This window comes from Sorex araneus, chromosome 6 (assembly GCF_027595985.1).
Source record: "Sorex araneus isolate mSorAra2 chromosome 6, mSorAra2.pri, whole genome shotgun sequence".
Lineage (NCBI taxonomy): Eukaryota > Metazoa > Chordata > Mammalia > Eulipotyphla > Soricidae > Sorex > Sorex araneus.
The window spans coordinates 39,098,486-39,115,811 of NC_073307.1; the positions used below are offsets into that span (position 1 = coordinate 39,098,486).

The 17,326-nt window shown below is 42.6% G+C and overlaps 1 protein-coding gene across 2 annotated transcripts in view; it reads right to left on the reverse strand.

Moving 5' to 3' along the window:
• PRR16 (proline rich 16) overlaps positions 1-16,757 on the reverse strand; it is a 331,236-nt gene extending 314,479 nt beyond the window's left edge. The window contains exons 1-3 of one of the 2 annotated variants that reach the window (XM_004609806.2): positions 16,741-16,757; positions 16,457-16,580; positions 15,868-16,027 (exon numbers count right to left, since the gene is read on the reverse strand). In XM_004609806.2, the coding sequence (XP_004609863.1) occupies positions 15,868-16,026 (159 nt within the window). In that variant the 5' untranslated portion in view covers position 16,027; positions 16,457-16,580; positions 16,741-16,757. Of the gene's footprint in view, positions 1-15,867; positions 16,028-16,456; positions 16,581-16,740 lie in introns of those variants that run through there. The other variant, XM_055143264.1, reaches the window with a different exon arrangement.
• Positions 16,758-17,326: the final 569 nt, after the last annotated feature.

Genomic DNA, 17,326 nt, shown 5'->3' on the forward strand with positions numbered 1-17,326 from the left:
AAAACAAAAATATACAATAGGATTTAAAAACCAACTCGTAGGAAGGAGAAGAAATTTCATTTGGTGGAGGAATGGACTAGAAAGGGTGGTAGATATTAATTGGCAATACTGCATATCTAAACTTTATATAATATTAGAATACAAAGCTATTTCTCATGAAAATGAGCAAATCAGCAGACAAAAACTAAAGAAGACAAACTAAAATTGAATGATATATTTTGTTGTTGTTTTGGGAACACAGCTGGCAATGATTAAGGGAGTACTTCTGGCTTTGTGCCCAGGGATTATTCCTGGCAGGGTTCAGGGAACCATATGTGGTGCCAGAGATTGAACCCAGGCCGGCTCCATGCAAGGCAAGTACATACCTACTGTACTATATCTTCAGCCCGTTAAATGAATGGTATTATGAAAAACATATTTTCAACAATACACAGTATGTTATTAATTTAAATGTTTTAATTGTCATAGCCGAAGATATTTATTTAACATACATTTTCATTTTACAAGTAGTATTCTGGAATTTTTTTTCTCACAGAAATTACTCAACTGCTCCTTAGACTTCTGCTATAAAAACTAGGGAACTATTTCCTATGTGGTAGCACTGTAGCACTGTCGTCCCGTCGTTCATCGATTTGCTCAAGTAGGCACCAGTGACGTCTCATTGTGAGACTCGTTACTGTTTTTGGCATATTGAATATGCCATGGGTAGCTTGCCAGACTCTGCCGTGCAGGCGGGATACTCTCGGTAGCTTGCCGGGCTCTCTGAGAGGGACGGAGGAATCCAACTCGGGTCAGCTACATGCAAGGCAAACGCCTCACCCACTGTGCTATTGCTCCAGTCCAAGAGAAGCATCTAGTCCAAGAGAATCACCCTATGTGGTATGTTCTTCAAAGACAAAGTTCTTGAAATGCAATAGTATTCCTGGCTGAAGAGGACAGACTAAAATTTTGTAAAAGTTAGATATGACTGATACCCGCAAGTTAGAGAAGAGAATCTATTTTTTTACATACAATATGTTAAAAGTTCAGTAACCAGACAATATAATCTCTGAAATGAAACATAGTACCAGGGTAAGAAGGTACTAATAGCCGCATGTAGTTCTGTCCAATACCTGGATACTCTAGTACTTATACAAGGAGTTATATTTGTTGACACTGGGGGGAGCAGCTACATGAAAAAGAAGAAAAATACTGAAATCACCAAGTTTTATATTGAGAGTTTCTATCAAATAGCTTGTTTAATTTGAAAATGAAATTATCAGTTCCTGGGTGTCTCCTGGCTGTGCTAGGGCTTATTCTTGGTTCTGTAATCTGGGTCACTCCTGGCAGTGTTCAGCAAACTCTATGTGGTACTGAGAATTAAGCTGGGATAGCTGTGTGTAAGGCAAGCAACTTGTCATATGTACTATCTCTCTGGCCCATCTTGATATTTTTCAGTGGACAAAGTGAGATCACTAAAACCTTTATGAAATATCCAATATCCCTTTTATAAGTCATTTTCCAGGTTATTTTAATTTTAATAGCTCTGTAGAACTGTTGGCCCATTGTTCATCGATTTGCTCAAGTGGGCACCAGTAATGTCTCCATTGTGAGACTTGTTGTTACTGTTGTTGGCATAACGAATACGCCATAGGTAGCTTGCCAGGCTCTGCTGTGCAGATGGGATACTCTCGGTAGCTTGCTGGGCTCTCCAAGAGGGACAGAGGAATTGAACCTGGGTTCGCTGCATGCAAGGAAAATGCTCTACCCGCTGTGCTATCGCTCCAGCCCAATTTTAATACAAAGTTTAAATTTTTATGTTAAATTTAAAATGGCTGATAAGAAACACAGGGCTGGAGCGATAGCACAGCGGTTGGGCGTTCGCCTTTCACGCGGCCGACCGGAGTTCGATTCCTCTGCCCCTCTCAGAGAGCCCGGCAAGCTACGGAGAGTATCTCGCCCTCGCGGCAGAGCCTGGCAAGCTACCCGTGCGTATTGGATATGCCAAAAACAGTAACAATAAGTCTCTCAATGAGAGACGTTACTGGTGTCCGCTCGAACAAATCGATGAGCAAGGGGATGACATTGATGACAGTGATAAGAAACAGATACAGAGGAAGACAGAGTGAGAGATGAAAAAGAAATATATAAATACTCAAAAGTAGCAGAAAATAATATGAATGCTACATGTACACATCGATTCTGCTCATTTTGATTTTAATATTCTATTAGAAGAAAATAAAATTTTATTTTGTGTAGAATATCTAATTCTCAGTGTTTCATAAATATGCCTCAAAACTTAAGAGGATGGACTCTTTGACTAAAGGCAGGCTAAGGTCTGAAGAGACAGCCGTGATGTTACGAATCAAATTTCTACAAGGAAGGGACAACACAGGAACCATTTATTCAGTGAAAATAGCCAATGAGGACTTTAGAAGTTAATAATTTTTAAGTTTCCTTGCATAAAGCTGACCCAGGTTTAATCACAGCACCCATATGACCCCTGAGCACAGAATCAGGAATGAGCTCTGAGCACAACTTGGTATAGCCTCCCTCAAAAAAATTAAAAAATTAAATTAAGGCCAATGAAAAAATCAAGTAGGGGGAATAACAGTTCTCCTCCACCTACCCCAAACAACTATAAACTACTACCATGTATATAATAGGGAAGGAAATTTTTTTAATTCATAAAAAAGGTCAATAAATATCTACAACAAAATCCCCTGTAACTCTGTACTATGAGATGTGCATCAAGAAAGTGAAAGATGATCATTCTGATCCTTGAAAACACTGGAATGAAAGGGGGAAAGATTCAGTTATTTATTTGTTAATTGGGTGAATATCTATTAACCAATAATCACTGCTACAGGAATTTGAGACACTCACGGGAATGAGACAAAGATCATGGGAATAGGGAGATGATTCAAGCTGTGGGGCACACATTTATATGATGTCTCAACTTCAAACCCTAGTACCATGCACTGCCTCTCAGATATACTGCTATATGTGGCTCCAGTAAGCCCTGAACACAGGCCCAGGGTACCAAACCATCAAGCCCTAGTCTCCAGGCTGAAACAAGCTAAGGGAAGCCCCTATTAAAAATGGAAGGAAGGAAGGAAGGAAGGAAGGAAGGAAGGAAGGAAGGAAGGAAGGAAGGAAGGAAGGAAGGAAGGAAGGAAGGAAGGAAGGAAGGAAGGAAGGAAGGAAGGAAGGAAGGAAGGAAGGAAGGAAGGAAGGATGGATCACTGCCTTCCAGGAAAATATTTTGTTTTGTTTTGTTTGGGGCTGGGGCTGGGGCTAGAGCGATAGCACAGCCAGTAGGGCATTTGCCTTGCATGTGCCGACCTGGGTTTGATTCCTCCCTCCCTCTCGGAGAGCCGGGCAAGCTACCAAGGGTATCCCATCCATATGGCAGAGCTTGCAAGCTACCCGTGGCGTATTCCTTATGCCAAAAATAGTAGCAAGAGGTCGCACAATGGAGACGTTACTGATGCCTACTCGAGCAAATTGATGAACAAGACAACAGTGCTACAGTGCTATAGTTTTGTTTGGCGGGGACATACCTGGTTGTGCCCAGGACATTCTCCTAACTCTGTGCTCAGGGACCACTCCTGATGGGATCTGTGGGACCATATGCAATGTCAGGAATCGTACAGGTCAGTCACATGCAAGGTAAATGCCCTGCCCACTGAACTATGTCCACTGCCCAGAAAGCTATAAATACTTTTTAAAGGGACAAAAAATGGGCTAACTTTTTTTAGAGAAGGAACCCTGACAGTAACAGATAAAGGAAAGTCTGCAGTGGGATCTCAAACCAAGGGAAGAAAACCTCTTATTTAAGAGACTAATATGCTGGCAGTGGATTAAATGAGATTAAATAAAATCAGATAATCAGAATTGATTATCTGATGAAACAACATGCAGTCACTGACAACCTCAGCAGAGGCGGTTTTTGTGCTATGGTAAATGAGAGGATTTAGGAAATGGTGGGAAGACAAAGTTGACAGCAAGTACTGGCCTTAGTCAGAATGGGATGGTAAATTTTGGGGATCAGTGGGGTCAAGAGATTTTTTTCTTGTTTCGTATCTGTATTTCCACTTGCATGCTGTTAAGAATCATTGAGCAAAAAATGCAAAACTGAAGGTATAAGAGAGAGGGGGGAAGATGCTGTGGTGATTCTCAAATTTGGAAGAACAGACACTCCGGTCCAAGGAGCCCTTAACACCCTTAGTGTGACTTGGGATGGATCCTTAAGTTTCAGTTCATCAGGCAACAAGAGTGAGGTTTCGAAATGGTTGGGTTGAAGACAACACGGTTCATAAGTTCATACTCAGAAAAATAAGGGAATGATTATTGAATTTCAACAGAAGGAACACACGAATCAAGGATAGTTGCAACCTGGATGTGTTTCTGGGGTGGGAGGTGGGGACGGGGCAGTGCTGACTTGCCTGAATGGATTATGTGATACTCACTAAAGACAAGACAAAGTAAAGTCAAATGACAAATACAGGACCGTTGTACATGAGGCTAGGAGGCTGGGTTTGTTCACTTGACATTTTAAGTATCAGGAGGATGGTGTGTGATCTTTTAAGCAGGGGAGTGGCCCGAAGAAAGTAGTACATTAGGGAGATTAATCTGGCAGTGTGTAGAGAGTGAACTGGCAGAGGAGAACGAAAAACAGAGAGATTAGCTCAAGGGCTATTAAAACATCATCCATGAAATTAATGGCATGGGGATTAGTGAGGTGGCAGGGAGGAAGGAAAAAAGCTGCCAATCCGAATTCCCCTTTGTAGCAAGAATCTGCAGGATTTATCAATGGTTTTATGCTCCTGTTCTATCATGTACTTTGCTTTCGTAGCCCTCAACACTCCTTAAGAAATATTATTTCTGCTTCCCTTTGAACAGCGAACAGAGAACTTCCAGATGGCAGGAAGCCAGGTATGCACTGCTTGCTAGTTTATTTCTGTTGCCTAGCATATTTTCCTGCTCTTGTAGACATAGGCAGTTAAACATATTTTGAGAATAAGCGAATAAGGTATTGAAGCATATCAAAGCAACTGAAACCCAAATCAAGAAAAAGCAAGGAAAAATGGAAGAGGAGGAATAAGAGAAGGGTAAGTGAAAAGTAACAGATTAAGTCCAGAAGATGGTGGAGAATGGAGAGGTATGAGAGATGCCAGTGAAGCAACAAAACGGAAAAACAAGAGTAACTATGTCGCTGCTGAGAACTGGAAAGATGGTTAAAAGACAATAATTTAAAGGGAGAAATACAGTGTCCAACTCCAACACTTGTGCTCTATATTAGTCAACTTCATGATTTCTGCAACCTCAGAGATTTAAAAATTACAATAGGGGCTGGAGCAATAGCACAGCAGGTAAGGCCTTTGCCTTGCATGAGGCTGACCTGGGTTCGATTCCCAGCATCTCATATGGTCCCCCAAGCACCACCAGGGGTAATTCCTGAGTGCAGTGCCAGGAGTTACTCCTGTGTATTGCCAGGTATGACCCACAAAGAAAAACAAAAACAAAAACAAAATTACAATAATCACAAAGGATAGTTGAGGACCAGTGCATAGCTCAGAACAGTTGGCACATGTGAGCAATTAACAGACCTTCATATTTTCTCGATCACCAGCGCGACTGCCATATTTCTTTTATAACTTGTGCATGTTACAGAGGAGGGACATCATCACTGAACCCCCCCCTCTTATTCCTGTCACGAGCAGTGGCAGTCTTGAGAAGCCTCAGACCAGTTTGAGAGATAAGATAAAAGCCACTTAATTCCTGTTCAAAGCTGTGACTGATTTCACTTGGGATCTCAGAGTGGAAAAAGTACAAAAAACTCAGTCCCACATGCCTCTTTCTGAGTCTGCATACTTTTTTTTTGGTCAAATCTAATTGTAAACATACACTGGAGCTAATTAGACAGCTCAATAGTTCCGAGGCTGGTAAAGAATTTCACAAACTCCTTTACTCATTCTTTGGATCAAAAAGCAAAGCAAGTATCAAATTAATTGTCATTTAAAAATTATAAAAACAGTGTCTCCCTCCTAATTCAATCAGACAATAAAAACAGAGAACAGAGTTTTCCCAAAATATTTTATTTAAAATATTTAAGGGCTGAAGTGATAGCACAGCAGGTAGGGTTTCTGCATGTGGCTGACCCAGGTTCAATTCCTCTGTCCCTCTCAGAGAACCTGGCAAGCTACTGAGAATATCCCGCCCGCAAGGCAGAGCCTGGCAAGCTACCCATGGCGTATTCGATATGCCAAAAACAGTAAAAGTTACACAATGGGGACTTTACTGGTGCCTGTTTGAGCAAATCAATGAACAAAAGGACAACAGTGCTATTTTATTTTATTTAAAGTAGTTAAGTGGGGCTGGAGAGATAGTATAAAGGGTCAGGCATTTCTCTTGCACAAAGCAAGCCTGGGTTAACTCCCTGGCACCACATCTGTTCCCCTATGCACTGCCAGGAGTGACCGCTGAGCACAGAGTCAGTATATTCCCTGAGAACCACCAGGTGTGGTCCCCAAATAAAAAACTAAACAATAAAGTAAATAAAATCAAATCACTGTATGCAATGCTCCATGTGGGCAAGCATCCATTTTAGTAATTTTCTCCTCAGAAAATGTCCCTCAATTTTCTAGGCATTTCTAAATTTCAAACAATATAGGGGATATTTCTTTTTTAAAAAAAATGTATCACCGTGAGGTACAGTTACAGACTTACAAACTTTCCTGCTTACTTTTCAGTCATTCAATGATCAAGTACTCATCCCTTCACCAGTGCCCATTCTCCACACCAATGTTCCCAGTATCCCTCCCATCACCACCCTGTCACCCCCCCCAACCCCGCCACCTCTGTGGCAGGTGCAATCCCTTTTTATCTCCCTCCTTTTGGGTGTCATGGTTTGCAATACAGGTATTGAGTGGTCATCATGTTCGGTCTATAGTCTACTTTCAGCCCGCATCTCCCATCCCGAGCTGGCTCTCCAAGCATCCTTTACTTGGTGGTCCCTTCTCTATCTGAGCTGCCTTTCCCCCCAGCATGTGAGGCTGGCTTCCAAGCCTTGGAGCAACCCTCCTGGCCCTTATCTCTCCTTTCTCATCTTTGGGTGTGAGTCTCTCATTCTGTTACTTTAGAGAATATTTCTATTGACATGTCTATTGACTTTATAAACTGCTTAAAGTTTATTCACTGCAGCAACTATTTGCAAGCTGTAAGGTTAAATTCACTCATTATTAATATCCTCTCAACACTGGTGCCCCAAATTGAGTGTAACCCAGACATAAAAATTTGTTATTATAAAGATAACATTAGCCACAAAAATATTGAACTAAAGGATTTAGTCACATAACTGTAATTTTAAGAAACTTATATGCTCTAATGCTGGTGAGGTAAAATGTGTGAAAACACCTTAGTGGACATTTTAGAAATATCTCTGTCATCTTTTTACTGATCGATTTGCTCGAGCAGGCACCAGTAACGTCTCCATTGGGAGACTTGTTACTGTTTCTGACATATCAAATATACCAGGGGTAGCTTGCCAGGCTCTGCCATGTAGGTGAGATACATATTATATATAAATGAAAAACAAAAAAAAATGATATGATTAATACAATGTTTTCTGGTGGGTATGGGCTGGAAAGAAATACAGTGAGTAAGGCATTTGCTTTGCATGCATCTGACCCTTATCCTGGCACCACATACAGGTACCTGAGCACCATCAGGAGTGATTCCTGAGCACAGAGCCAGGAGTAAGCCCTGAGCACTGCCAGATTTGTATATACCCCAAAACAAAAACCAAACAAACAAAATAAGAAGATTCTTTTTTTCTTTCTCTCCATTCTTCTCTTTTCTCTTCTTTTTTGGTGAAAGGTGTACACTCCCAAGTGGTGAGCAGGGGTGCTGGGTCTACTCCCAGGAATTCTTGGTCAAACAGATAGGCCAGAAATTCAGTGCAAAGGCCTGAGGACACAGTGCTGCTGGCACTCTGTGATGCCAAACACCATGTCCCCCCTCTCAGTACTCTAGGGACCTCCAGGTCCCAAAGTCCTCACTTGGTCATACTGTGCCAGGATTCAGACTTTAGTCCCAAACCAGGCTTGGCATGTACCCGTATCACTGAGCCATTTTCCAGCCCCCAGACATGTTTTGAAAAAGCCACAGGGCTTAAGGGTTCAATGTCTAGACACTGACACTAAAGTGCCTGTTACTTGAATCTTACTTTTCTATTTATAAATCAAGTGGAATTGGCAAGTGATTGACTATTTTCAGCCTCTGATTTTTTTAATCTGTGAAATAAGAGAAACAACAGTACCTTTCGTACACCAGTTTGAGGTTCAGAAGTGTTCACAATGGGGCCAGAGTGATAGTGCAGTGGCTAGGGCATTTTTCTGGCACACGGCCAACTCAGGTTTGATCTCTGGCACTTCATATGGTCTCCTGAGCACTGTCAGGAGTGATCCCTGAGCAGTTCCAGGTGTGGCCCCCCAAGGAAACAAACAAACAAAAAAAGAGTTCATACAGATAAATACATTTGAGGAGTGCCAAACAGGGAGCAAGATATTTTTATTAAATATTTGAATTTTTATTGCAAGGGCAATGATATTTTAAATGATACTTGTTAATCACAGAAAATGGAAATAACCAAAATATACAACATTAAAGGTGTTAAAGGAACTAGTAGAAGAGCTACATAAAAGTGAAAATCCAATTTATTCAATAGCTTATTTAATTTAGAAAACATAACTGTATTTCATCTTAAAAGATATGCATACAAAAGACTTAAAGGAAATATAGCAAAATTATTTACATACATTTCTGTAAGGCACTAAGGATGATTCATAATATCCTTAAAATTTTTATATTTTCAAACCTTAATATTCATATATTAGACTACTTCTGAATAATACATAGCCACATTATTTATTTAAAGAAATAATAGTAGTATCAGAATTTGGTTGGGGATAAAGGTAGAGGTAGGCCAAACAGGACTTTAGATTAGTGAAAATACACAGAATAATTCCATAGTAATGCATATATCATACACTCTTCCTTTGTTCCAAGTCCATAAAATGTACAACACCAAAAATGCATCATAATATAAACCAGTGATGCTGAACAACACAACCGACCTTACAGATGGATGGCAGTTGTGCAAAAATTTTGGAAACAACTGATGTAAATTATATTTTTGTGTGATTGTTATGTGTCAATAATAGATTCAACAATTGGAACAAACAGGCCAGTCTATCAATAGATGTGGATAATGGGTGAGGTTATGCTTATGGCGGTGAGTGTGAGCTGGAATTCTCTCTACCGACCTCTAAAATTTATGATAAACTTAAGAATTTTCTAAAAGCAAACTATATAAATAAATTCATTAATTTAATGTCCAATTTTTATTTCTTTATATTGTTACAACATATTATTTATATGATTCTATAGTTTAAGGGTACAATTTTATATCTCTTCAAAATAATGTGTTAGTGAACCACATCTACCACCAAAATGCCTACATTCCTCCTCGTATTCCACTGAGTGCTTTCCCCTCCTCTTCTCTTCCACTTAGGTAACCTCAGTGTATTCAAAGCTTTGTTTCTATGGGCATTTTCTTTTCCCTTGTTTTGCTTCTCCAAGTTCCTCATTATTATATGATCGGATGATAACTTCTGACTTATTTCAATTAGCATTATCTCTTCCGGTTTGATCCAGATTGTTTCAAAGACAAGATTTCTTCTTTTCTATTAACTGAGTAGTATTCCATTGTGTACACAGCCACATTCTCTGTATGCAGTCCTCTATCACTGGAAATTTGGTTTGCTTCTAGATCTATTACAAATACCAATGTAATGAACAATGGTTGTGCACGATTCTTCTCTAATTCATGTTTTTATGACTTTCAAAAAGTTAAAGAGGTAATAATGGAATCACTGTATCATGTGACAGATCTATTTTTAACATTTATAGAACTCCCCATACTATCTTTTAAAGATGCTGGCCTAATGTACAGTCTCAACAGTAGTACATACAGTCTCTTTTTCCACCACATCTCAAACCAGGATTTATTCTTCCTAGTCTTTTTGACATAGGGCATTCTCACAGGTGTGAGATTCTAAATTATTGCAGGGTAAGTGCTTTCAGTTTATCCATGTGACATAAAGAAAAATATAAATCACCTTTTCTTGTTGCTGAGTAGTATTCCACTTGGTACCTATAGGACATCTTGTTTATCCACTCATGCTTTGTCGGGTTAGGTTATTTGCATGTCTCAGCTAAAGATCTTCCATAGGACTCAATAATACATTTACTTCTAAAAAGTAAAATGTATAACTCTTTGCTTATTAATCTTGAAATTTTAGCCTACATGAGTTATATTCATTTCAATCAGAACTGAATCAGCAGTCAACTGTAATTTTATTTCTTTAATTCTGAAAAACTGCCCATGAAATTTCCCATAAACTAGCTCTGAAGAAGTTTCTTCAAGTTTAATTTGTTTAGGAAAATGTATCTTAGTCCAACTTGAATTTTTCTCCCTTTCCTTACATTTTGATTTAGATATCTAAAATTTTCAGAATGGCAAGAGTGGAAAAAAACATAATCCTGTTAACAATGACCCCTATTACGTTTATTTTATTATCTGTTACTTCACTATTGCCTGAAGCAGACTATTTATTACTTTAAGGTTGCTGAAATTTCTTATCAGTTAATTCTCAGAGTATTGAATGCTTTAATGCATTAGAAACAGACAGTGAAGGATGGATATTGGCTATCTTTATTTTCTCAGAACCATCCGAGTCCTTCAATGACATGCTAAGCCCTCATGCTTAAGAGCAGAAAAATTAAAGAAGCACTTTAGCATTTGGTAAATACACTTCAGTTTGGGAAGGCAGACTGTTGTATTAGTTAGAGTAGTTAAAGCATAACTGTTGGTACAATCAATTGTGCCATAAAATTCCATTCATTCACAACCTCAGAACTTGCAAAATACTCCAGAGATTATTCTTTATAATTTGTTACAGTAATTAGTTTTGTAATAAATCGACTTACCAGCCAAAGTAATCTGGACCAAATTTCCTGGAGCAATAAACCACAGACTTCAAGTAGATAGCCATTTAAAAAAAAAGAGAGAATTTTGAAGACATATTTGGGGGTTTATTTTGAGAGAGGGGCATAGCAAGTTCCAGGGGAGCATGGGGAGCTGGGGTCTGAACCCCATTCTGCTGCATACAATGCACATGATCAGCCCGTTGAACTACCTCTCTGGCCCCTATGACGAAAACATTTTAAAATGAAGAGACTTTTAGGTAATTAATAATTGCATTAATTCTGTTTCTATAAGTCCTCAAATGGAACGGTAGGTTTTCAATTCATTCTACTTATAGCGTTATATAAAAAATAAGGCACTGTGCTGTCATGCCATGGCCACAACACTGCCACACTTTTTCATCAATACCTACTAAGTGATTTCAGGGCATAAATAGAATAATATATAAAAATCCTACACAAGTAAACTCCAATATTTGCTTTATCTACGTATGTGATCACGTAAGTAGGACAGTGGTTCACTTGTGTTACCCATGATAATTTGAATAAATTGTTAAGTTTCTTAATAGGTATCTCTTATGCCTTTATAATCTCCTTTTCTGTTTTAAGAGCCCACCATACAACTAAGTACATAGCAAATACTGCTTTACAGATCTACTAGGTATTTCTCTCTTTCTCTCTCTCCTTCATTTTTTTGATCCACATCAGCAGTGCACAAGGCTAATTGCTGGTTCTGTGGTTAGGCATTACTCCTAGAAGTACTCAGTTTTGGATACAGAAGGGACTAATATGACAACTGACAATGATAGTTGTAAATGATTATAGCCCTTCAGTACCTGCATTGCAAAGCAAAGTGCCAGAGAGAGACAGAGAGAGAGAAAGAGAAAGATGCCTGTCATAGAGGCAGGCTGGGGTGGGTGGGGGTCATAAGGGAAACTGGGGATATAAATGATGGAAAATGTACACTGGGGAAGGGAAGAGTGCTGGAACATTGTATGACTAAAGGCCAATCATGAATAACATTGTAACTGATGAGAGGAGGAGGAGGAGAGGGAGAAGGGGGGAGAGGTGAGGGAAAGGGAAGGGGGAGGAAGAGGAAGGAGAGGAGTAAGGAGGAAGAGAGGTGGTAGTGGCAAAGGAGGAAGAAGGAGGAGGTGGTGTAAGAGGGTGAAGAAGGGGAGGGAGAAGGAAAAGAAGGAGGAAGAAGAAAGAGAAGGAGGAGAAGGAAGGGGAGGAGAAGAGCAACAACAACCCAAAGGACCATATGCAGAGCCTGGATCAAACCAATTCCTTTCTCATTCTCAATTTTTTCCCCAGTGGGTGGCCCCCACCCTGCACCCTGCCTGGAAGGACAGAGTTAGAGTAGCCGTGGAGCAGAAATGCCTTTTCACATTATTGTTCAAGGACAGTATATATATGGGCCCCAAACTAATCTTTCCGGCTCACCAAGACCAACAACTTTATGTTATTCACCTTGGCAATAACAAAAAACGAATATAAAAGTTGGCACATAGTGCTGCAAAATAATGTATTTGTTAACTTATACTAAAGACTTTTTCTCTTATCGAATCGAAGACCTACATTATTTCTAAAGAGTTATATTACTTAGGTTTTACTACATTATGAGAGCAGAATAAAACTGCTTTTAGATGTTCTACAAATCCTATTCTTCCATATGTATATAATGATTGATACCATACCATGTAAATGTATAAAGACTAAATAATAACTAAATAAAAGGCACCCAAGTAATGGAGCTTCATTATCAATGGTAAAGCATTTTTTCATACTATTATTATATTCAGATATTTTTGACTACTGGAATTTTCAGAAAAGTAAAAGTTTATATAATTTCTAGAATGAAAGCTACTCCAAAACAACCCCATAAAAATGTATAAGTATTGTCTCTGAGTTTATGTGAAATTAATGGCAAAATATTTTTAAAAAGAATAGCACATTTTAATTAGAATGATAAAAGCTGAAAAGAAAAATAAATTCCATATGGAAATTGATGAAGTTATAATCACTTTGACTTTAATTTAATTCTAAATTAATAAGGTTTTATTAACTTATATAAAACATATTATAATCAAAAAGTATAGCATTGCCAACAAAAGAATTAGAATTGTAGACATAACAGCTTATATTAAACCTAATCCAATTATAAACAACCAGAAAACTGATGTAATATTTGATAAATGAGTAGTAACATTTACAAGTCACAATGGAGACCACCGGGCTTTGCAACTTACAGCTTTCAGTAAGTCTTACACATGAAAATAATATAAAAGATACATTTGGGGACATGTACAGGATTATCTTAAAAGATAAATGCTGGACAAATGCAAGATGTCATGGGTTTAACATACCCTATAAATATTTTGTTCTCTAAATAAGTCTCACTTATTTTATAAATGGCCAATGTTTAGAGATCTCAGTCATAATATATACAACACAGTGTGCAAACCTGGAGCCATCTAGCCACACAGGACTAATTAACAATCACATTGTATCATTTATCATTCACAAATTTCACTCTGGAGGTATGTGTGTAAAATTTTAACCCAAACAGGCTCTGGCAGCCCATCGCAGCTTCTAAAGCACAAAGTCAAAATTTTATCTCTAGATCTGCTGAGAAGACAAATCTTTTCATTAAACTTGGTTGCACATTACCCAGTATACATTACCCAATGCTTTCCTATTCTTTATATAAACTATGATTTTCCCCTTAAAAACCTCAAGTCAATGAAGATACAGAAAGTGTGAAGAGAGCGCCACAGACTCCCTGATTTATTTTCCTGAGATTCCAACCAAGAACCACAGAGGGTAAAAAGTTTCACTATGGATATACCTGATCTTGGTCTGCTGATGGAATAATGATGCAAAGCAGAAGTAGGCCAGTGCGCAGCTTCTTATTCTGTCTAAAACGGAGTGAAGTGACGCACCATAAGCTAAGAAGTATGTGCCCATGGATGCTGAGCTTTGATTGACTGCCTTTCTGCTAATCCTTGCTAAAGCAGTAAATACATTTCTCTGCTCATGAAGCTTTCTCACAGCCCCCACCTTAGAAACCTCCATGACTAGAAAGCACACTTCTGCCAAAAGGAACATGCCCACATTTGTTCATTTTTTAAAGCGCCATAATGTTTCTGATGAAAACACAGGCTGCCAAAGATGTCAAATAAAAGAATAACAAAGAAACCAATGGCATCTTCAGACTTGAATTTAAATGTATAACCTCGCCATCTGTCAGCCAGTTGTGAAGCAAGAATCCCAGAGAAGCCCTGCCGGCACTAACAAGTTTTATCCTCGCATCTATTTTTAATCGGTGTCCGCTCCTAGGACCTCCGCTGAAATTCTGTAGAGGGACCTATGCAATTGAATTTGCCACTGGCAACCATCAGAACCTTACAGATAAACAGGCCATTTTAACATGCATTTTGCATCTGTAATCCAGGAGGGTTTCTGCTGGTGGATTAAGGGACAAGGCAAGGAAGGGCCAGAAAGCTGGGGGAGGCTGGTTTCTTTCCCCACTTTTGGGTTAAAAACGGAACGAAAGGGTTCCTGTACAGGCCACCAAACAACCCTTCATCTCCTCCCATTTGGCCTTGGAAACAGGATTACCATCTTGGACCTGGGCTCTGTCCCACCCCTTCCTGCTTTTGCCACCTCCACCTCCCAACTTACAAGTCTGTCCTCAGCTCTGGAGCTACTGGGTGCAGAGTCCCGGTCCCAGAACCCGATTAATTCTGCAGCGGGCTGGGACTCCTCCGCTAACCCACTGCGCAATGCCACCAGCTCGGGGAGAAGGACGCCCCCCTATCCCCAACCCCACCCCTCCACCCTCACCTCAACCAGAACAGCCCTCGCCCCCGCGCAAAGCACAGCCGGAGTTCGGCAGCCTCAGCCCCGACTCTGCCTCCTCCGCTGCTTCCTAGGCAGATTTCAGCTCTCTCTCGGGGTGCTGGAGGGTGGCTGCAGGGCACGGCGGGAGCGGGAAAGCACCCCAATAGTGGGGGTTCCCAAGAGCCAGGTTCCCAAGTGGCCTGAGCCCGGGTCTTCTTATACTTACACACACTCACTCACCGGTGCACCCAGCTCCCCAGGTTCAAAGCCAAGCAGCCACAAGACAGCGGGGAAGAAGGTGGCTGGCTGGGGTGGGGGTGGTGTTGGGAAGGCCCAGAGTGATCGAGCGCAGCGGCCGGAGGAGGACAGGGGGTACTTCACCAACTGTCAAAGTGCCAAAGTCCCGGGGCTCTCGCCGCTCCCCAAGGCTGGATTCTGCAGCCCGTGGCCGGTTTGGCGCCCTTCCCCGGGGCTCCTTCGGGAAGCGCAGGGAGCAAGCGGATCGGAGCATCTCTCCTGCCCGGGCCAGGCGCCCCTTTATCCCGGGCACCTGGCGGTAGCCCTCCCAGGGACAACTTACATAGGGGCTGGGAGAATGGGGCAGGGGGTCAAGAGGGCAGGAGAGGCGCATCTTGGTGCTCGGTCCCTTGCTCCCTCTCCCCGGACAGACACACCCCCAGCGACCCCCCACTCAGGGCGCCACGCACCGACCCGGGCGCGCGCCGCACCCCTCGCCGCATCGACAAGCCGTTCGATTAAAACACTAGTTGATTTCTCCCCGATTGAAAAACAAACCAACAAGGAAAAAAGGAAAAAGTGCAAGAACTCTTTGGAGGAGTCGCCGGAGCAGAGAAAAGTCCGCCGGTGGGGCGTTTTGCTTTAGTTTCCGCGGAGTTAAGGAACCTGGCGGTCCCCAGTGAGAAGCGCCGCCGGGCACCCCGTGGGGGGCGAAAGGCGACCAACTCCGTCCCCACCCCCTGCGTCACTCACCTCCTTAAGTTCCTTGGCCACGTCCTTCAGGTCGCCCAGGACTAATTCCAGGTCCTCCACGATGATCTTGATCTGTTCCTTCACCTTGGTTTTGGAGGCTGCCGGCGGTCCCTCGGCTGCAGAGGACGAGGAGGGGGTCCCCTTGGACTTGGCTGACATTCTTTGGGGGCAAGCGAGGCAGGTCAGCAGAGGCGGGCGAGCGGAGGCTGCTGCGCGCCCCCGTCCCTGGCGTGGCCGCGGTCGCCCCGCTCCCCCCTCATCCTGGGCGCTCGCCGGGCAGCGGCGGCGGCGACTGGCGGCGCTCGGCCCCGCGGCCGCACAGGGGTGCTGCCATCCACTCCCGAGCCGCGGCGCGCGGAGCGCCGGGCTGCAGCCGGCGGAGCAGCGCGCCTGCGCCCCCGCCGCCGCCGCCGCCGCCCCGCGCACACGCGCTCGCTCCCCGCCCGCCGCGCTCCCGGCTCGCTCCCACGGCGCCCGGCCTCGGGGGGCTCGGGGATGGCCCGCGGGGACGCAGCCCCCGCCCCAGCCCCCGCGGCGTTCCGGGGCGGCCCGCGTCCTCCCCAGCCTGCGGGCGGCAGCCGCGACTCACCTCGCGCCCCCGATCTCCCGCGCCGCGCGCTTTCGTCTTGGTGGAGGGAGAGAAGAAGCCCCCAAAGCTCCGGAGTTTGCACTTTTCGGGTCAGTTCAGAGACCCTGAGCGTCTAGGCTGGGACCTAGGAGTTAAACACAGGCGTTCCGATTTGTGCACGAGAGACAGAGATAGAAACACCGAGAGAGATGTGCGTAAAAAGCGACTCCCCTCCACCACCATCACACACACCCCCCTCCCCGCGCGCCACCCCAGTGATGAAATTTAATCAGAGTTCTTCAAACCTGGAGCCTAATCCCGCTGATTCCACAGAGCTAATAGCGGATTTATTCAAGTCAAGTCCCCACGCCAAAAACTCCCCTCCCCCGCCTCCAACCCCGGGCTGTCTGAGTCATGTTGACTGTAATTTTCTGGGACAGTTCGGGTTTGTTTGTTGTTGTTTATTTTAGTTTTCAAGTTATCCTTCGCGCCCTCTGTGACCTATGCCTAGTGGGATGACTGCCTGGGCTTGGGGGAAGAGGGGTAATTGCCTGATGGTGCTGGATTGCGTCTTTGTGGAAACTGAGAAAGAGTTTGGCCTCAACTTTCCCGGTCCTCTGTGTGTGCCCGTGAGACCGCGCGCACATCCACTCCAAATCATTTGCTACGAATAACTTCATGAGGCTTGTATCCAAAGAAACCAGAGAGAAAAGTTCACAGGAAACCCCCAATTTCATTCTCAGTAGGCAGCTGTCATTCTCATTAGCTAGAGTTATAATTCCCTTCCTAGCAAACCCAAGGGCTATTAACTACTGGCCTGGCAGTCTGACCTGACCTTATTTTCCTCTTTCAACACTATTCCCTATCATTCTTTAAACAGTATCCCTCACT